Source organism: Anarhichas minor, unplaced genomic scaffold (assembly GCF_050575085.1).
Source record: "Anarhichas minor isolate MPS153535 unplaced genomic scaffold, ASM5057508v1 ptg000009l, whole genome shotgun sequence".
Taxonomy (NCBI): domain Eukaryota; kingdom Metazoa; phylum Chordata; class Actinopteri; order Perciformes; family Anarhichadidae; genus Anarhichas; species Anarhichas minor.
In genome coordinates, this window is record NW_027466455.1 from 5,020,395 (window position 1) to 5,042,951 (window position 22,557).

General features: G+C 39.8%; 2 protein-coding genes across 3 annotated transcripts in view; one reads left to right on the forward strand and one right to left on the reverse strand.

The window, feature by feature from the left end:
• pde5ab (phosphodiesterase 5A, cGMP-specific, b) overlaps nt 1-14,060 on the forward strand; it is a 63,204-nt gene extending 49,144 nt beyond the window's left edge. For both annotated transcript variants that reach the window (XM_076087190.1, XM_076087191.1), the window contains 6 exons: nt 2,509-2,609; nt 3,956-4,033; nt 4,687-4,750; nt 12,705-12,779; nt 13,696-13,779; nt 13,941-14,060. In XM_076087190.1, the coding sequence (XP_075943305.1) occupies nt 2,509-2,609; nt 3,956-4,033; nt 4,687-4,750; nt 12,705-12,779; nt 13,696-13,779; nt 13,941-14,060 (522 nt within the window). The remainder of the gene's footprint in view (nt 1-2,508; nt 2,610-3,955; nt 4,034-4,686; nt 4,751-12,704; nt 12,780-13,695; nt 13,780-13,940) is intronic.
• Nucleotides 14,061-18,063: 4,003 nt separating this feature from the next.
• mad2l1 (MAD2 mitotic arrest deficient-like 1 (yeast)) lies at nt 18,064-22,045 on the reverse strand. Its single transcript, XM_076086868.1, has 5 exons — nt 21,905-22,045; nt 20,981-21,127; nt 19,736-19,856; nt 18,675-18,778; nt 18,064-18,558 (listed from the first exon to the last, which is right to left on the reverse strand). The coding sequence occupies exons 1-5, from the start codon at nt 21,966-21,968 to the stop codon at nt 18,386-18,388; spliced, it is 609 nt and encodes a 202-aa protein (XP_075942983.1). The 5' UTR covers nt 21,969-22,045; the 3' UTR covers nt 18,064-18,385.
• Between the last annotated feature and the right edge of the window lie 512 nt (nt 22,046-22,557).

The window sequence follows — 22,557 nt, forward strand, 5'->3', positions numbered from 1 at the left end:
GGGCAATCACTTCTTCACACAGGGCCATGTAGGTTTGGATTCCCCCCCCCTTAATAATAAAAACCTTCATTTAAAAACTGCATTTTGTGTCTACTTGTGTTATCTTTGTCTAATATTTAAATTTGTTTGATGATCTGAAACATTTAAGTGTGACAAACATGCAAAAAAATAAGAAATCAGGAAGGGGGCAAACACTTTTTCACACAACTGTATCTATTTTATAATTTAATAATTTTTCTTAAATACACTATGTATTATAATTTATAAAAATATTTTCCCCATTACCTTATTTTCTCATTGCACAGCTACTGTCTTCCTCAGTTGCTCTGCTTCCAGTGCAGCTTGTTTTAAGTAGAGCTTTTATCCAATCAGATTTCACCTCTGTGTCTCTAGGTAAGAACAGAGGCCTGAGGCCTGCAGAGTCTCACCTGCAGCCAGTGCAGATTAAAGTAAATGGGGACGATATTGTTGATTGTCACAGTGTTTAACCAATCAGATCTTTAGTTTGACATGTTGGGTGTATTCTTTGACTATCAGAACCTGCGCGCCGGCCTATAATGACGTCAGCATTACATGCCGCTCAGTGTCCATGGGTACATCCCAAGTCTCGTAATTGCATCCCCGTTTCCCTCACTTGGGTCCTTTCCTTGCGTCTTAGTCCCTCCCACCAGGGATGCATGGAGGAAACCATGCGAGGAGAGAGGAACGAGGAAATATGTTTTAACAGACATCAGACGTTCTTTCCTCAGTTGTGTCACGTGAAGCGACGTCTGTTACTGATGACGGAGGATCAGATGATCACAGCTGGATCAGCTGTCAGTCGGCTTTAACAGCTGGAGAGACTTTTGATAAGTTAGTGTCTGTTCACATGATCACTGTACTTAATAACAGTAACTAATAACACTAATAACTAATAAAGACACACAGTAATCACCACTGTAGAGGTGTTTCTCTCTGTAGTCTGTTAACAAACTGTGTCCTGTGTTCTGTTTATAAGCACAGGATCCATTTCTACCGGCGGAATGCGATCGTCTTATTTATGAATTATTTGCGTCTGTACGTTTTGAAATTCAGATTGTGACGTCGATATTAAATAACCCAGAATATGATTATTGTTTCTCTTAAATGATAAAACTCATCAAACCCGACAATCAGGAATGATCAGCCTCACGTGACTGAATGAAATGATGATAAATGATGTAAAAAGTGTTTAGTCTCTCCAGTTCCCTCTGACTTTAATTGTTTCCATAATAAAAATTCAGATTATGAAAACACAAATCTTTATAATAAATTAAGTAAGTTGTTTGTGGTCCTTTTGTTGTTCAGTCTACAATGAACATTTATTTAAACCAGATGTTGAATCAGAAAACTAATTAAATATAAAGCTTGAGTTTAATCTGTGATCCGTGTTCACTGTTTACATGTTGAACAAAATCTCATCAGTCTGATCGGCTGCAGCGTCCAATCACATAACAGATGAACAATGAGGGGGCGTGTCGGCCGTTAAAAGACTTCCTGGAAGTCGGTTCTCGTGGGTCCTCGCTCATGGCTCCTCAGAGCTAAATAAGAGCTTTGGGACGGCCGTCAATATGGCGGCACAGAACAACTTCCGGTTCAAGCGAGGAGCGAGGAGCGAGGAAATGACAATTAAGAGACTTGGGATGTACCCCAAGTTGTGAAAGTAAAATCCTATGTTAATCTCTTTGGGTCGCAGCTTGTCATTAAGGAATGACGGTGGATCCCACAGCCAGACCAGCTGAGAACATTATATTTTCCCGAATTTAGGCTTTTGCATTTTCGAAATGCTCTAGCATTATTCAAACGACTCGTACCGAACGGTTTAATACGAAGACGTACATAGTTACAGCCTTAAAAATGAATAATAGCTGTGGCGCCACTGTTATATACACAATGTTATCAGTGATGTGTTTGTCATATAAAACTGTAATCCGGCTGAAAGCACTTTGAAACTGGGTCACAGTTCAAATAATTTCAACCTGAGGTGGCCAATGGTTTCTGCATAGAGAAACAATGGTGTGGTATACTCTGAACAAACTCTAAATACCACTAACCCCACTGCTGCTGCACACATTCAGACATTTTCATACAGATGTAAGCACACACACACACACACACACACACACACACACACACTGTTGCAAACCATGTCACATGCAAGTTCACACTCTTAAAAGCACTTTATATCGAAAAATGTGTCAACTAACATGCTTATAAACACTCAAGACATGTGGACGGGTTGTTTGATTAATTTGTGTGTGTGTGTGTGTGTGTGTGCTTTTGCAGTCTCGTGTTGTCATGGCAACCCCTTGGTGGTCTATCGGAGAACAAACTGCGGTCAACACTATCAATAGTACCTTAGCCTTAGAGGCTCACTCTGTGTACACACGTGTTGTCAAACGTTTCTATGTGTAAATCATTAAATAAGATACAGAGCTGTTCCTGCACTAACACAGTTAATTCCCTCTGTTTTTCTCTCTCTCTCTCCAGGGAAACCAGATCCTGAGCGGCCTCTCCCTGGATGAGTACAAGACCACTCTGAAGATGATCGAGAGGGCTATTCTGGCCACTGACCTGGCCCTGTACATGAAGTAGGTACCAAATGTCAAGCCCAGATGGAAATCTGACGAGAGAGAGAGAGAGAGAGAGCGAGAGAGTGGGCAGAGGGAAGGCAAGGGGGGCTATTTTGGAATATTTTGACTGGTGGTGATTGCATTCAATCAGAGCTTGTTTTCATCTCCAGAAGACAGCAGATCACACCTGTCTTGTCATTCCGGGATGCTGATAATGTCTTTCTGACTTCTTACAGAAATTCTCTTTTTACTTGTCAAACTTCAGCTTGTTCAAATTGTACTTTTTGTAAGCGATCTTGCAGTGTTCAATCATAAATTGTTCTTTTATAACAGTTAGCGTAGAGTGAATATACATGTTCATTGACTACATGTGATTAAGAAATGTACACATTTAAAACAAGAGAACATATGTATTATGCCAATACTGCAGCTACATTTACTCTCAGGAGCTGCAGGACACTGACAATTTATTATCCGAAAAGTTGTTATTGTAAACCTGTTAGCAAGCAGTTGCCTATTTCACATCCAGGAGTCATGATGCAACATAATCATCCATTAATCGTGTTTCTGTAAGTCCAATATTCACTTTCCTTTTAGCTCTGGTTTGGTCTCCACCTCTCAGCTGCTAAATGCTCCACTATGTTCACCAGCTAGTCTCTAACTGTGTCTGTCTGCTGTTTGCTGCTCAGCAGGTAGAGTACAATTCATCAGAGCTGTGTCACTAAAAACAGCTGCCTGCTGCTGCTGGGAACCAGTTTGAAGAGAACAGAATTTACAGGCAATGAACTTAAGGCTAAATTGCTGGAAAAAGCTGCAGAGTTTTTTGATTCTTTGTGGGTTTGTTACTATGAGCAACCATTTTGTAACATATGTATACATTGACCTCTGACATACAGTATATTGTTGACTTCCTGAAAGGTTTTCCCTGCAACAAAATTCTGAATCCTTTCATATGGCCCTGGGACGATCTTTGCCCAGAATTTTTTTTTTTTTCTTTTCTTTTTACATTATTTAGTCGGTACTTATGTCATTGTCTGTTTTGTGCATTGGATTATTCTGAAAGAAAGTTGGTTGAATTACATGCAACATCTACAGTTATGTTTTGGTGGACGTTAGTAAAAAAATATGTTGGTGTAATGTAGAAGATGTCTGCATGCTTAGGTCATCCTTCCCTCCGACATTTCATCTTTTCCATCTTCTTCACCTCGTCTTTTTTCCACTTATTTTCAATCATCCACCTGTGATTACAGCTCTTATCTAATCCCTCTTTCAGTCCAGACAGTGGGTGGTGGAGGAGAAAAGTAGGTTATACTGTATGAGGATAATTATCTGCTGTGTCATTATACTTGTGTGTGTGTTGTCAGGAAGCGTGGAGAGTTCTTTGAGCTCACCAAGAACAGCCAGTTTGTTTGGGAAGACGAACATCACAGAGACTTATTGAGGTGAGTACCAGTCCTCCAAAACTCATACCACACGCCAGCTTAGCTACTTTTTGGCCAAATCTAGCATTAAAGTCACTGCTCGTAATAAAGCCAGGCTAGCTGTTTCCCCCTGCTTCCAGTCTTTATGCTAAGCTACGCTAATCACATCCGGACTCCAGCTCCGTACTAAACACACAGAGGTTTGATATCAATCTTCTCGTCTCAATCTTGGAAAGAAAGCAGATAAGTGTATTTGCCAAAATATGAAATGATTCATTTAAGAGGGCAACTGAAAGCAAGACTCCTGAGTACTGTTGTATCTGTGTGCTATGAGATTGCTGTTAGTAAAGTAGTTCTTTTTTACAAATCAACTGTTCTTCATTCGGCAAATAATTCATAAAGCAAAGTATTATTGATACAAATATAATTTGAATTTTAAAGGTTTGTGCATTAGATGCATATCACAGAATTATCATTACACAGAAATTTGTTTTTGAGATGCAGTTAGTGATTTTATACACAAAAAATATACTCTTTGTTGACTTCAAGTTCAATAAATGTCACTCACAATGGTTAGACGTGGACTTATGCTATAAGTAGCTGCTGTTGATCATTTTCTGTTTAAGGTGTGGCTCTGTCAAGATTAATGTGTGTCAATGTATCTCCCCCTTCAGGTCAATGCTGATGACTGCATGCGACATCTCAGCCATCACAAAGCCCTGGCCAGTGCAAAAAAGGGTAAAAGATGAATTTATGTGTGTTGGATGAAATTACAATTTTGGTCTTCTCTAGTCTAAAGTTTCCCTTCTCTTCCCTTACTTGTGGTTGCTGTAGCCAGTTTCTGTAGGACATATGACAACTTTCTTTCTCATTCATCATGAGCCATTCAATGGTATTCATCCTTATGCATCATTGAAAACAACTGCCAGAGAACAAGAGAATCAGTGGCATGAGTAGGAAGTACTCATTTGGTTTTGTCTGCTTGGTCTGTTTATTGTGGCAGTATGCTCTGTTTACTGTCAATCACTTGACACATAAAAGCAGAACAAGATAATCCCACTGTAACCATTTAAAAATGACGGAAAAACAATCTACCTAAATTAAACTACAGTACTCTTTTTGGTCACTTGGCAAGACACAACATCTGACATACTATCACCTTATTAAGTTGTTATAGCTAACATGTTAGCAAGCAGTTGACTATTCACACATCCAGCAGACAAAGAGCAACATAAGCGTTCATTTGGAGTCTTGTTCCTGTCTACTTGATGTAAAAGTTTTTTTATTTTTTATTTATTTATTGCAAGACAGGAGACAATACATAGACATAACTATATATATATATATATATATATATATATATATATATATATATATATATATATATATACACAATTTTAATATTAATAGGATGGGTGGTGTCACGTTTGTAAAAACATAGTGATGGATGACCAGATGGAGCGGTGTTCTGTATTGTATATAATGGAGGAGGTTAGATTGTCCATTGAAATATGGATGATGTTTTGTCCGACTGTGATATTACTTTCATTATTTTTGAGATTTACGTTTTTGAGGAGGGGATATTAATTAATTCTGAGGTTGTGGGGGGTAGTTTTAGGTTTGTGGCCTTAATGTTAAGTTTGTATTGAACAGATGATTTGAGTTGTAGATATTCCAAAAATGGATTGCTCCCGATGCCGTACTTCTGAACCAAGTGGGGGAATGAAAGCAGGGTATTATTATTGAAGATGTGTTTCAGATGAGTGATGCCGTTAGCGGACCATGTGTGGAGATTTAGAGGTTTCTTGTGGCTTAGAAAGTCAGGATTGTTCCATATGGGAGTAAAATTTGAAAGTGCAAAAGGGATGTTTGTGATTTTCTGGAACTTCCACCAGGCTGTCAGAGTTTCTGCTATTGTTAGTGTTTTGAAACAAGGATGGTGTTTGATCGATTGCCTGAAAAATGGTAGGTCTGAAATCTGATTATCCTTGCAAACTGTCTGTTGTATATCTAACCATGTGTTGTCTGATTGGTTGGGGTGGATCCATTTAAGAATGTATTGAAGTTGATTTGCTAGAGAGTAGTGGAAAAGATGTGGAGCTTCAAGTCCTCCATGTGTTTTTGGTTTTTGTAGAGTGGCCAGTTTAATTCTTGGTGTCTTATTTTTCCAGTAGAATTGAGTAATGATTGAGTCAAGCGATTTGAACCAGGAGTAGGTGGGTTGAGATGGTATCATTTTGAATAGGTAATTTATTTTAGGAAGTATTGTCATTTTAACTGTAGCTACACTCTGCCCATGAGTGATAGTGGTAGGTTCATCCAGCGGAGGAGGTCGTCATTTGTTAATTTAAGTAATGGAGTGAAGTTGAGTGTGAACAGCTCTGACAGCCTGGGGGAAATATGTATTCCTAAATACGTGATGACACTTGTGCAAAAAGGGATAGGTGGTGTATGGGCTGCCCCATCCCAACTGTGACTATCTAATGGAAGGATGGATGATTTGTTCCAGTTAATGGAGTTGTCGGAGATATTAGAGAATGATTCAATAACTTCAATAGTTTCCTGTAATGATGAGTAGGGGTTTTGTAGGAAGAGCAATATACCATCTGCATAGAGGCTGATCTTGTGATGCGTGTTGAGTGTTTGGATTCCTTTTATATAGATGTTCTGATGAATGGCTGCAGCTAATGGTTCAATGAAAATGGTGAAAAGTGAGGGAGAGAGTGGGCATCCGTGCCTAGTCCCCCTGTGCAGTGTGAAGCTTTGTGAGGTTTGTCCATTGGTGATGACAGTGGCTGTAGGTGCAGTGTACAGAATCTTAACCCAGTTAATAAATGATTCCCCAAAGCCAAACCTTTGCAATGTGCTGAAGAGAAATGTCCAGTTTACTCTGTCGAAGGCTTTTTCTGCATCTAAGGAGGCTATGATGGTACCGGCTGGTTGTAATGAGTAATTGATTAAATTAAACAGTCTGCGTGTGTTAGTGGATGAGTGTCTACCTTTGATAAAGCCGGTTTGATCTGGATGAATTATGGATGGAGTGACTTTTTCTAATCTGTGAGTTAGTGCCTTAGTGATGATTTAAATACCTACATTGAGGAGAGAAATGGGACGGAAACTAGATGGAAGAGTTGGATCTTTGTTTGGTTTGAGGAGGAGCGATATACTGGCTGTCTTCATGTTAGCTGGAAATTGCAAATTTTGTTTTATTTCAGTTATCATTTTGTTAAAGAGTGGAGCTAGAATGAACCAGAAGTGTTTAGACTCAGCAGGGAAGCCATCGGGACCTGGTGCTTTGTTATTGGGCATAAGATTGAGGGCAGCAAAAAGTTCGTCCTGTGTTAATGGTGAGTCAAGTATGTTGGTTTGTTCTTTGTTAAGCTGTGGTAAATCAATGCTGTTAAGAGCTGTTAAGAGAAAATGAGTTGATGTCTTCTTGATTTGGGTCCTTTTCAGATGAATATAGATTGGCATAAAAACTTCTGAAGATTTTATTTATGTCATCGGGTGAATTCGTGGGCTTCCCTGCTGAGTCCTTAATGATTGAGATTGTTGTTTTTTCTTTATTTCGTTTAATTTGATTTGCCAAATATTTACCGGATTTATTGCTATGATGAAAATGTTCTTGTCTAAGTCTGTGTATGAGGATTGAGTTTTATTATTTATAATTTTGTTTATTTGGAATTCGTTCTGGGTTTCCGCTGTTGGGTTACTTGCATTAATGATTTTGAGTCGGTTGATTTGTTGTTCCAGTTCAGCTTCTTGTTCTTTTTTTTGTAAACGGAGAATGAGATGATTATTCCTCTTAAAACTGCTTTCCATGTTTCCCACAGAAGGGTTGGTGATGACTCTGGGGAATCATTTATTTCTAAGAAGGACGCCCACTCTTTTTTAATGAGACTGTCAAACTGAGGGTCTTTGAGAAGAGATGTATTTAAGTGCCATCTAGTGATTGGTTTATGTAGGGTAATTCTGTTCCATATAAATGTTACAGGAGCATGGTCGCTGATAATGATAGGATGGATCTTCGAGTCTGAAATATTAGATATGATTGATTTGCTGTTGAGGAAGAAGTCAATGCGTGAGTATGAGTGGTGAACCGGTGACAAGAATGGGTATTCTCTTGAGTTTGGGTGATGTAATCGCCAACTATCGCCAAGACCAAAATCGCTCATGAACTGTTTTATTGTTTCTGTGGATTGCCAGGTCCACAGTATGCTTATTATTTGTAATATTAGATACAGTATGTCTACTGATGGGTCGATAACTGTGGCCTCCTATTATGACTGGGCAGTTGCAAATGTTTGAGAAGGAGGAAAAACAATTATGAAAACAGGATGGGTCATCAGTGTTTGGGCCATAAACATTACAGATTGTGACTGGACTATATTGTTGATGGATATGTTTATAATGATAAAACGTCCTTCAGGATCGGTGATGGTGGAGTTATGGACAAATTACATTTTTTTGTTAATTAAAATACATACCCCTCTTTGTTTTGTGTTGTAGTGAGCTGAGAATGACTGAGTGAATTGTGGTGATTTAAATTAGTTGTGGTCTGATTCTGAGAGGTGTGTTTCTTGTATTAAGCATATATCTGCTTGCAGTTTAGCAAGATGATTGAGAACTTTTATTTTCTTTGCCTGAGAACCAATTCCATGGATATGCCAGGTTAAGAATTTGATAGATGACATGTTGATTGGGTTAATATAGACTGAACATTAATGTTGATAAGTGTGTGTGTGTGTGTGTGTGTGTGTGTGTGTGTGTGTGTGTGTGTGTGTGTGTGTGTGTGTGTGTGTGTGTGTGTGTGTGTAAATGACACAGCAGGACCTGCAGACACTGAATCAGGGAAAAACAAACACAACAAAGAAAGTAAAACAATACACAAAACAAAAATGCAAGGGAGTGTGTGGTCCAGATCGGGGTTCATACTGTCTGAAAACAGTGCAATGCGGAGAAAAGAGAAGGGGGCATACCTAGACTACGGAGGGCGGTTTTCCGTAGTCTTGAAATTTTTTCCGTAGTCTTGAGGTTGAAATTTTCAATTTTCAACTTCCAACCTCCAAGTGTTCCAGGTGTAGGGCCAAAACGTGACCAAAAATGGCTGATTGTGAAAAACTGCACAACTGAACTCTCATGTAAACAAACCAGAGGAGGGAACAGGATGCAGGAGGTAACAGATGCATTATACACTTTACTTACATCAATTAACATGCAGAACAGGTTTTACTAGGAATGTGTTTAAGTAAGTACAGACAAATGTACCTTTCATTGCCATTTAGTTGATTGTTTACCATTAACAATGTATGCTTCTATTGTTGTTTGATGTCAGACAACAGCTTCTTTGTGAAGTTGGGGTAGATGGATTTTCCCAGAGTTTATAGGAACTCCATTGTACATCGTAGACTAGTTCCAAGGCTTCTGGAACGCAGCATTAGTGCAAGACAAGTCAAGATGTCCCCAGTGAAAAGGTCTATTTTTGCTTTAAGTCACAGTGTGGGGTCGACCTTTGGAACATACATTAGTTCAGCTGCAGTTTAGCTGTGGTTCAGCTGAACTTGTTCTGGTTTTGACACAGCAATCAGGTTCAACTTAGCATGCAGCTGCGCGATTTTAAACCCAATGATTTTCCAGTTAGCTGAACTTCTTCCAATGAAGAGTCCCCCCCTCTGTCGCGTCACACACACCTAAATCACGCCCGTAGCTGCCAGTAACTCCTCACAGGACACTGATTGGTCCGTAACACTGTGGTTCTGACACAAACGCTTTACTTGAAGCCTGACAAGATCGATTCTTGTGTGATCTTGTGATCCTGTGATTGCGGTGTGCTCTCGTGATATTGCGAGAATCCATCTGCCGTCCAGGATAATAGTGGCATAGCAACAGCCCCATGACGTTTTATGGTGTTAGCAAACAGTTTCTCATTTACATAGCAGACACAGAGCAACATTAGCAGTATGTAAAGGCCAATTCATACCTTCCTCGTCTGTGGTTTGCGTGATGTAAATGTCGCCATGCACCCATGGGTGGCATAGCATATGCGCTGACTGCACATGCTCCAGTATAGTTCCACACTCCAGTCCAGTTGGTACCTCTATCTGGTTTGCCAAGACGAAGAAAAAGATCAAATGGATGCTTGTTATGAAGAGAGGTTGTTCGAGGAGATCCGCCGTTACCCATATTATTGTCTCTAAAAGAATACAAAAGACTCCTGGTAAACAGCATTATGGTGCATTACTGCTCCCAAATAGAATAGCGTGTGGATCGGGTAATATGCATGCTTGGAATGCCAACCGACTCAGACCCTCAATTGTAGTATGAATGGATCGACGTGCACGTCTGCGTGATTGGTACTAGTCTTTGGCTTACTGCGGACGCAGATAGTATGTTAAACGCTTTAGTCCAACATTTACTCTCCTTTTAGCTTTGTTGTGGTCTGTTTCGGGGTGTGGCCGATGGGCAGTAAAGACTCATTCTGAGCTGAAACGAAACAATGGCACATAAATTAGGTAAATGGTAGGGCAAACATTGTTTAAATTACAGCAGTAGTCATTCATTGGCTAGTTCTCTATTGAATGACAGAGGATAGAATGCTGCTGATTTGATCTCTATTGGCTGAGACTTTCTAGCATCTTTCAATTCAGGCCACACCCCAATCAGTGATGTCACAACAGGTGTTTCTCATCAGTTTCAAAGGCAAAACATCTTCTGTCACTGATTAGGGTCTAACCTGAAGTGCAACATGCTAAAAGGTTTCTACAGCAAAGAGCAGTGCAGCACTGCTTAATATCTTCTTCTGTCGTCATATTTGATCCTACCATTTCTGACTCTGTTTACATCTTAGCACTCTGTTTCTGTCTTTATCTCACACACACTCACACACATATTTGTTTCATCGTTCTCCTTATCCATCTCAGAGCTGTGTCCCTGTTGTTTCATCTCCCCGCTGACCTCTGTTAGTCGGCATCTCGTTAGGAACCACAGGCACAGTGGAGAGAAGTTCAGACAGGCACTCTATGTATGTGTGTATGTGGTGGCGTGTTGACAAGTGAGTGCTCATTAATGAAAACAGCTGTGCCCTCAGTCCTCTTGGAAAAAAAACATTCAGGGAAGTAAACATGCAAATATGTTCCCTCACTTAAACATCCTCTCTCCTCTGCTAAAACTAAAGGGAAGATTATTTCCTCTTTACTTTTCATTGGAGTTCCATTTTAGTTTAAGAATGGTTTAACTGAACCTTAATCACTTTGAGATTTGCATTTCGTTTTAGGTTTAGTGGATACTCAGGAAGTGACAAAAGGACTGCCACCAAAATTGACATCATTTAATTGAATATACATGTTTTTGGAGTCATGTTTGTGTCCACGTGATGAATGTATTATTCACTCTCCCTACCTCTGTTTTGGTCTCTACCAACTCCTGGGAGAAATATCTGGCTGCTAGATGTTCCACTATGCTCACCAGCTAACTTTGTGTCTGCCGTGTGGACGCTGGGCAAACAGCAGTGTATGAATGGGTGAATGTTGAAATGTAGTGTAAAGCGCTTTGAGTGGTATATAAATGCAAGTCATTTTACCATTTAAAGCAGGGGTCTCAAACTGCCGGCAGCCAGAAACGGAGAGGGAATGGCCTGTGACATGATGTCAAAAATATAAAATAATCTGGCATGCAAAATATTTTTTTTATTTAATATTTTTTTCCTATTTTTTATACCAATTTAAACAACTCCTTCATTTACAGTTCAAATAATACAAATATATTTCTGTTTAAAACATATTATTAGAGTTGTTTGGCTGCAACCAACAAAGATCAAAGGTCTCTTTTCAAACCGAAAAGGAAGTGGATGAACTCAGACAGTTTCCAGAAAGATGGACATTGCAGGGTTTCTTTTGTGAAGTTTAAGCTACCTGCCTGGTAGGAAGGAAAAGTTGCTGTTTCATAGAAATATAATCTCAAACATCATTACTCGACTAAACTCTGAGAAATACCAGGGACACCGAGAAACAAACGAGCCACGCAGCTCCAGAGACTTGAAGTCTCAGCAATGTATTTTCCATAAAGCCAAGAAGAATGCTGCTGCCATTGATGCAAGTTATGTGGTTAAGTTAACCGCCAAAGCAGGAAAGCCATTCACCAAAGCGCAATTTCTGAAGAATTGCATGTTGTAAATCACTGATATTCTACGTCCAGAAAAGAAGAGCTTGTTCAACAATATCTCTCTATCGGCAAACACATTAATATTAATATTAATATTAATGGCCAATTAAAAGTTACAGAAGAGTTGCTGAGTTTCTGTGCGCAGCCGTACCACAGCCAATGATAGATTTCAGCACATTGAGACCCCTGTTCTAAAGAAACCCCTCAGGATTTAATATTGATGTTGACAGAAAAGTTTGAAAAATCAGTTTAATCTCATCAGACTGTGATGTTTTCCTTGTTGTGATACCTGAACAGTTTCTTCTGTCCTTGGTATCACAAGTGGATAAAAACACTCTTGCAAGTTTTTTGCATGTAGTAACCCGCTCTTGGAACTAAGTGTTAATATTGTTGCTAAGATACAAGTCCTTGATGGTTCTTTTTTTGTCGTGTTCTTTTCATCAGCGAAATTTCCACTGACTTTTTGAATCAATATGTCTGCTTTAGGTTCAAGATTATAGTTGAACTAAGCAGTTTCTTCTCTCTGATGCAGATTGCAGAGCTGGTTGCCACCGAGTTCTTCGAGCAGGGGGATAAGGAGAGACAGGAGCTGAACATTGAGCCCACTGTAAGTGTCGGAGTTTATTCTGTGTGATCAACACCTCTCTAAGCTGTGGTGTGCCTCAGGGATCCGTAACGGGTTTGTTTTTAATCTTCATGTGCTTTGGTTGTTGTCATCAAAAGACATGGCCTCTCATTTAAGCGCTATGCTGATGATACTCAACTGTATGTATGTGTTCCCTGATGACTGGAGGACTATTGATGTCTTAAATAATTGCATATTAGATATATAATTATGAATAATCTTAAAGTATTTTGCTTAAACCATGACATAAGTCAGGTGTTTATAATTATAATTACTATTATTTTGTATTCGTTATTATATTATGAATCATATCTTATGAAAAGTCACACGGACTACCATTTATTATCCTTAAAATCAGCCTCCTGCCAGTTTGTCTGTGCCTCTGTCATAAATAACGTAGTGTTGATTAACACTATGTCATTTGTGTGAATTGTGTTCTGATTGGTGTGCTAATTGTATTATTGCTGGCTGTGCAACAAATTGCCCCACGGGGATAATAAAGATGACCTTACCTTACCATAGAGACAAACTAACCAGTTATCATGGTTTTATCTGGCTTCATTACTTCAATGGGCCCTTATGGCATCATTTTGAATCCCATAACTTTACTTGGAGACCCGCCCTGCGTAGTTTGTTGAGGTTAGGCAGCTGATCAAATAACAATAAATAATTATTGATTATCTTTTTATAGTCATTTCTCAAGCTAGAATACCACTGGCCTCTCCAATGTGAGGATTCGCCACTTTCATTTGGCATGCATGATGGAAAATGAAAAATCTTTGGGTTTTTGCCTTTTGACAAAACAAGCAATTGAAATATGTCACTACATGATGTTAGATGTCATGGACAGTTTGTTCATTTTGTTTACATGTCATTTTTTTCAATCCTTTTACCTTAGGACCTGATGAATCGTGAGAAGAGAGATAAAATACCCAGCATGCAGGTGTCCTTCATTGATGCCATCTGCACTCAGTTGTATGAGGTAAATCCAACAATTTAACAACAAATTTGACTGTTTTTGTTGCGAGAAACCACTGTACCGAAAGAAAAGCTGGAAAGGGCATTTTGTCAATGCCAAAGATGGAAAATCTTTTTATTATTTCCCCCAAAGATGAATTAACATTTTCTTTGTCACTGTCACAGACTTTGGCTGGCATGTCGGAGTATTGCTCCCCGCTGCTGGAAGGATGTCAGGAAAACCGGCAGCAGTGGAAGCATTTGGCCGAGGAGTGCGAGAAGGGGCTGGTTAACGGCTTGCTGTGATCCCAACACCAGCACAAATTTCCAGGGTCTTTCCTGTCCAACCTGGTCTCTCAAAATGTCATGAAATTAGCATGACATCTAAAAAGACAAATGAGATAATTTCTCTAACAAGAAAAGATTGTCTGCTGAAAAAAAACATTAGATTGGTTTGACAGTAAAGGGGCAGACACACTTTCCTTCAAATTGACCAACTCTTGAGCAGGTTCAGGTCCCAACTTATGCCGAGAGTTTTGCTTACACATGAAAAATAACAACAGTTTCCTGCAACTTTGGTCTCATTGTAGGTTTGTCCCTTCCTGTCTGTAATAATTAGGTTGTGCTCACCAAGTTAAATACTCGGATCTAGGAATGCGGCAGCATCACTAGAAAAGACTAAGAGCCATGCTAGCAGTCAGGCTTTGCATCGGGACAGCAGTGCTTTGAGTTAAATACTTCCATAAGCTTTACAACCATTCTGATCATCTAAAAGCTGACTTTTTGTAACAATATCGCCGTGTTCCCAGATCTCAGAAATAACTTAACTGAGTACATAGAACAGATAGAAACGATGGCTAGATCTATGAAAATAAGACCCAGGTTGTAATATACCTTAACATAAAACCTTAAACTCCAACTCCCATGACAATGAAGTGCAATGTTGTGCTCATGACACATAATCCTTGTTTCAGAGGTCATACTCATTTCGCCAAACTGTGTGAGACTTGTCTTCCTATCGTCATCATTTTTCCATGGGCGTCACTCACCAGAGAAAATAACAGAGTCCGCACTAAGCTATATTTATTACAATAGCCTTTTTTATTTTTGCACAGAGTGGCTTTCATCTTGAAGTCTCACATATTATCACTCACAGGTAGTAACATTTAGGGGAACACTGAAGTCCAGATATTGTACCAACTATATAGTTTACATAGCGTCACAATAATCTGATAAGCTTGTTAAATGCCTTCGTTCACAGAATACACACACAAGGGTCTTTTGTAACTTTTTTTTCACTCATTGTCTTGTCTATTGTATATTTATTTTTGTTTGATATATTTATTAGAGTTTCTATATCGTACGGTTCTCCTTTTGTCACGAGCACACAATGCTTTATATAGGAAATGTACTTTTCATACTTTAACAAATCCTGTCTCTGCTTTTTTGAAGGACCTTTAGGAACAACTCTTTGGAAATGTACTGTTTTGTGTTGTTTGAAACTTAGAATTATTATTTTTTCAAAATGTAAAGGAGCCAAAGACTAGGTCTACATTTTTCCACTGCCTTGTGATAAAATAGGACCAATTCACAATTAAAAGAAAAAAAGTTTGTATTTGTCCACATGTCTCTGCATCCGTTAATGCTTTCCCACTACGAGAGGCTATTTGTTTTACTTTATTATATATTGAACGATGAAGTAACGTTTGCGTTAAATTGTGAGCAGCCTGACCAGACGGTGTCATGATTTACTACTAGGTCTCTTTCATTTCAGTTATGCTCTATTGCATAACTGAACTCTGCTAAAAACCAACCAATAAGATGGCACAAGGATACCATTTAGCTCTGGTACACTCTGTCATTTATTAACACCTTGTATCCATCATTAAGCTTCTCTTATTGAATTGATGTACAAGAAATTCACCAAGAGAGAAAAGATTGGCCCAAATACTTCAGACAGTTTCTACTTCTACTGCAAAGCCTGATTGTATCAACGATACTTGGTGAAAATAATTCAGAAAGTATCAAGGCTTTATGCTGACACGGGTTCTTTAAAGATACAAATGACACTCAATCAGTGAGAGAAAAACACTGCTGCACCGCTGCAATGGTTACAACTTTCTAGTACAGTGCATTAAGTATTCAGAGCCTTTCCTTTTTTCCCATTTTGTTGTGTTGCAGCCTTTTGCTAAAATCTTTTATTTTCATTTTCCCCCCTCATCAATATCCCATAATGACAAAGCGAAAAAAGGTCATACGAATATTTTTGCAATTAAAATAAGAAAAGAAAAGAAATATCACTACACTTGAAATTTAACTGTTAACCTGTCTGGTCTCACAATGCACACCAGAGCAAAAACGAGCCGCGAGGTGGAAGTTCAGAGATAGTATTGTGTCGAGGGACAGATCTGAAGAAGGCAACAGAAACAACATGTATCGCATTTCCCAAAAATACAGAGGCCTTCATAATTCCTATGCTGTGATCACACAAGACACGGTTAGACAAATTCATGCCGGGCGGCCCAAAGGACGCTGTATCGCCAAAGCCTTTCAGTTTATTGCTATTAAATTACAGCAAAATCTGTTTATCTTGGCTTCATACAGCCTTAGTAAATACACCGACATACAGTGAAATTCACAGAGTGCCTCCAGATGATGTTATGAACTCAGACACAATGGCCTTTGGTTTACCTGGAACATGTATTTAAAGCAGCAGCAGTGGTTATTTCGGTCATAACTGATGTAGATAAGCCTTCACCCCCCCCCCCCCCCCCCCCTCTCTTGAGCAGTGTGCATGAAGATGGCGGCGGGAAGCTTCCGCGTCAGGCTCACAATGTGCAGCGACAGTTCCAGCCTCTGGTCTATTCAGTTAGAGGAAACATTGGAAAGATTCCAGCATACATGTTTGACCCAAATGAGGACTGTTGTGCACCAAAAGCGGCAGCAAGCAGAAGTATCAGAATGGTAAGTGAAGTTACCACGTTTTTGTTTGTTGGTTTGTAACTGGCAGATGCTGACACAGCAACCACTAACAGGCTGGTAGAACACATGTCCAAACTAGCTCTCATATAAAGTCAATGATAATGAGAGTACCATGTGCAAGTTTTGGTACCAATACCAAAAGGCCTGCAAACTCCATTTTGGATCAATTCTGAGAGTAGGGCCGAATAGCATTTAAAGAGGAGAAACCCAAAAAATGATTACACAAACTCACAAATTCTTGTCAGCATATAACAGGTGATTTTTCCAATTTTATTCATACTATGCGTAAAAAAAGAAGCTTATAATTATGTGTATGTGTCCACTTGAATTTCAAAGTTTGGTTCAGCTGAATTCTCTGGCCTCTCCCTGACTGTAACAAAGTAAGACTCTACAGGTCTATTACATCTGATGACCACGCCCCCTACTGTGGTAGCAGCATCCACGCTCAGTATAAAAAGCAGGGCACACATAGCTGCTAGTAGCATTAGCAAGCGACAAACAGGATTTGTTTGTCTGCAGTGTCAGTGAACAAAACTGATCACTGTGCTGCATTTTAAACAGCAGGGCTATGGCTATTTACTGACCCTCCCCCGCAGAGCCTCTCGTAGATCTGCTCGTTCAGCTACAACACAGCAGCCCACACAGGGACTCGGTCAGTGGGACACAAAGGTGCTTCTAGTGACGGTCAAAGCTCCACCAGATTTTCCTGCAGAGACAGAGTCTGACAATGGCTGTTGGTTAGCTCTGACTGCCACACCTCTCCTATCCCTGGACCCTCCAGCTCACAAACTACATAGCCTGTGCTGCAAGTTTGAAATATGCTGTGAGGAAGGTAGCAGAATGTGAGGGTGCACTCACCCTTTAAGCAGTCTCATTACTGAAGCTCAGCCAAAAAGCAATATTTCAAGTTACAGCAACTGAAAAGTTTCATTACATACATGAGGCCAAGCAGGGTCCTGCCTGAAGTGCAATGAGTCTGGCGAGTCTATTGTACGATTCATTATACAGAACAGACAGTAACAGGTGCATTTTATTACACATGCCCAGGAGTCTCATTTGTGTATCTGTGGCTGTGTTTCCTACCTTGATGTGTCTGTTGCTTAACCTCTGTGCTTCTTCACAAAACTGAATATCTAAGTTCTCACTGCTTCCATCTCTGGGTTGTTCCCATTAAAGAGCAATGCTTATTTTCTATGTGTCCTGTGTATGGTTGTACAACTTGCCATACTGTGTAATGTGAACACTACAAACCACAGAATCACCTGAAACCAACCAACATGTTGCACTGCCACCTTCTGGTCACAAGCAGTAAAACCACAAAAGAAACCTTTGTGAAAGACATTTATTCATGACATGTTAAAAAAAGATTAACATCTAAAGCACTAGCTTCTAAAACCGACGTTGACCATCTGGGAGAAAGGAAAGGCACTACCAAAGAAAAGAGATCACAGCTAATGAGAAATATTTACATCAGTGTAGACGAGCAGAGGCCGTCACGTCCCTCTCAAAGACAAGTGACACAAAGTGAAGATGGCAGTTCTCTGTGTACAGAATACTCAGACAGTGACTGTAGAATATACTGTTCTCTATAGGGCAGTGGTTGGTGGTATGTACAGCTCATAGGAGGAGGAGCACTGTGGTTTAGAGGTCTAAGCTGAGTCCGTCCTCTTGTACGCCACCATGCTGTTCACCTTGTGGATGGAGGTGGTGAACGAGCGCAAGCGAACCTCCTCCGATTGGTCGATGATCTGAGGACCAGACTCCTCCCACTTATCAGGAACCATCAGGTCTTTGTCTGTGTAGACAAGGAGGTCAAATGCACCTGGGGAAGAGAAGGCAAAGATCAGCGTGTCAAAGGATTAGTCAACTGACAACTTAGTGAAAACTGAAATGGAGACCAATACGAGTTTGTTGGTACAAACGGCTGCGGCTACTCACACGGCGTCTCCAGCAGCGGCAGGAAAGTAACTGTGGCTGTAACCTGCCTGATAACTGAGCGGATCTCATCCTGAATGGTCTTAATGGACTTCTCTCTGGGAGCACTGGGTGACACGTGAGAAGTGAGTTACATGCATGATCTGAAGTACTGTGTACATACACACTGAAGTGAGGCATTGTGGGAGCTGCCAGGCCATGAACATGTGCGTAATGCTAGGAATGTTATTGGATGTTACTAGTCAGCTGAGCATGAAGGAAAATAGCTGATCAACTGATGCTCCGTCTAAACTAAGGCGACAGGATCCTGCCCAATTACAGAGTACAAGCTTGTGTTATGATCAGCTGTTAATGGTGTGTAACCTCTGGTAACTTTTCATTATGAAGACCCCAAACTAATGCAAGTGGATTTAGTTCTGTGGCATTAAATTCAGCAACTGTTATAGTTTTTTGGAGTAGACTCTTTAAAAATGCCTTCTAAACAGTTGCTTATAATAAAACAATATTATATATTGTTCCTTGTGTGTGTAACTAACAATCCATCTCCAAGTACTCACTGACTTCCCCACCTTGTCCGTGTCACTCTAACCAAAGCCAAAATGTAAATCCTTAAAAAAGGTCAAGAATATATAGTTTCCTTTTTAGAAATGGTCAAATAATTTCCCTACAACAGCTGGCCCACTGTGGGTTTTATCATAAAGGAGGAAATATGCATGCATTTATCAGGGACTATTTGCATCGGTGGATGAATACACACTTGTTGCTGTAGTGATTTGGGAAAGCAGGACGGTGTATGTGGGAGTCACACTCTATTCAAAATAGAGTGTGACTCCCTGATGTGTTTTTAGTAGTTTTGGACAACTAAATGATGACTGACACACACACACACACACACACACACACACACACACACACACAAAATAAAGAACACTGAATCTTTATTTCATTCATCACCTAAACTCAAGGGTGAAGTGGTCTGAAATGCTACTGAACTATTTGAAAGAATGCTGCTAAATGAACTATTGTGAGACTTTTAAAGGGCCGGTAGACGTAGCGGAGCTGACCTGATCTCCTTGGCTGATTTGTCACACTCGATGTCAAACTGCCATCTCTCCAGCACCTCGTTGGTTTCCAGACATGTGATCACCAACACAAACTTCTGCACTGTGCACTCAAACAGCCACTCTGCAACACAGAGAACAAACCCCTGTATCCTGACACTGAACAGTGGGAAAGGGATCCAAAACATCACGGCCCTTCTTCTGCCCGTACAAAATAGATAGAAAAACATACATGTATTTGAATGACTCAGGGACTGAGGACTCCACTTCTTCTAAATACATTTAGTCCATTATCAATGCAAAAGTGCACAATATAATATGACAGTTATCTTAAACTCACACTGGCTTAACGCTGCTGTACGTCCATTCTCAAAATGCTGAAGCTATAAACAAAGTGAAGTGCATTTTCATCACAACTTGAAAAGAAAATATTATTAATTACAAATAATGAGTTCTTAAAGAGAGCTGAAGGTCATCTGATTTGACATATCACATGAATGTATAGTTAAAATTGCAACAAAAGCTAAAACAATTAGTTGATTCATTGAGCAACAGAAAATGAATTGACAACTATTTTGATCAAAGGTTAATCTAGTGAGCATCTGTTGCTTTTCCTCATCTTAAATTATAATAAACTGAATGTGTTTGGGTTTTACTAGATGAAGAAATGAACATTAGAGTTTTTAACACTTCGGACCAAATGATGAATATTTTGGCAGATGAATCGATGATGAAAATTAGCATTTGTTGGAGTCCTATAATGAACATGAACCCATCATGCTTTGGGTTAGCTGCATACAGCTTTATGCTCAGGGGTTTCAGGTTTGGTTAGTTTTCAATTGCAATATATTTAGAAATCAGTTTGTTTAATTGTGCCATATTTAGCAAGTAGAAATACAATGCCAGATGGGAACACTGACAGTCAATAGGTTGCATTAGCGCGGCACGCCGACTTTTGGTAATTAATGGAACAAAACAATAATTTTGGCAGTACAGGTCAGATTCAGTCATTTGGGGTATGGGCTGGGTTCAAGTCTTAGTCTGACACCAGTGCAGAACTTCAATTTATAAAGCACATTACGGCAATGGCACCACTGTCCTGACTAAATGACTTTACCTGTTGTCTCTGTCAACTTGAAACAACTACATGAGAACATAAAAACGATACTTATTTTTATGATGCCACCTACAGTAAATGATCCTGAGGAAAGCCACTCAAGGCATAAAGAAGCAATCCTCTGAGGCTACCTTTGAGTTGAGACACCACATTGGTCAGGTAGTTCTTCAGTTTGGGATCAGTGGTCAGTTGAAGGCTCATGTCATAGTGGGTGACTCTGGTGAAAGTCTCTGGAGGATAGATGCCCCGCTGGTACAGGATGCTGTTGATGCCAAAAGCTGTGGTGCAGAGAGTGAATCCACATGAAACCATAACGTTACTATCACTCTGTCATTGTAGGAGAGTGGGACAGGCAAGCGGCTCACAGCTGAACAGAATCAAATGAGTTAATACAACACATACATAAAGCGCATAAAGTATCACAGTGGGCTAACGGACCTTTGTCGTGGTAACCGTGGCAGCACCGCTAACGAACGAACGAATGCTCTGCATGTCTGCTTTTCAATCAATGTAGCATTGAAAACACAGTAAGCTAACACTAAAGCAAGTTAGCGAACCTCGTCCATCAATGCTAACGTTGCTATGCTTCCAGACAGTCGATACAACTTGTAACGTTAAATAGTGACCAACATCTCGAAGGAAAGGTTAGTCTCCTGGTTTGTTTTTGACTGAGTCCATTGTAACGTAACCGTAAGTGTTCGGAATACCCCCTTATCTTATCTGTTAAGCTAACGTAACGTGTGTTACGCTCCACATTTTCACCATGAAAGTACTTGGTGGGAGGTACACTTCACTGTAAACTGTGTAGCCTCAAGTTAAAACACATTTAACTTAACAAAATTATCTTTGGTTGGTTATGTGCCCAAATGTAAACTGGTGCGTAACGTTAAGCTCCAAACACGATTTTCAGATATTTGAATGGAGCTCCGATTGGCATGTTGAAAACATTAAAACTGCACACAGATCCGGCCCAGTCACGTTAGCATACTAGCACTGCATGTTTGCGTGTGGAATGCGCTCAAAACGAGTTGAAAAGCATAAATATAAATACTTACAGAAGAACTCGGCCACCAGCTCGGCGCTTCCCTTGAGAGTAATTCCTTTCAATGTGCTGGTCATTTTCTTCAACTTTTTGTGAAATTCTTGACAATGAACCCCTGTTGTGTGTTTTTTTTCTGTCCAGACTTAGTTACCCGCCGTCCAGTTTGAAATTTGTCTGCTCCATACTCTTGCGCATGCGTGAAATACTACGGCGCACTGTTGATGACGTGTCAAATTACGCTAACTTTGTTTTTTCACTAGAGGGCAGTGCATGATAACTCAACGTTATGCTTGGTACATGTCATCCAGATGGGGAACAACTGGCTTTCCCCTAACCTTACACTCATTCATTAATTTAGTAAAGAACAGTACTCTAGCTACATGTTATGTTCACATGTTTGATTGTGTACATTTCAGTTTTATCAGTCTAAGTGTGCACTATGAATCAGAATCTGTTATATTAGCAAGGTATGAGTACACTTCCCATATAAAGAATTTGGCTTCGTTTTTTAGTGGCTAGCATTGTACATACACAGCAACGTAGAGATAGCTTTAACAGCTATAACAAGGGCAACATGGCTGAATAAGAGTCAATATAAACATTTAACTACATGTACTTTGGTGAATTGCATGGAAGATATAGCTCAAGACACTGTAGCATCAGGTT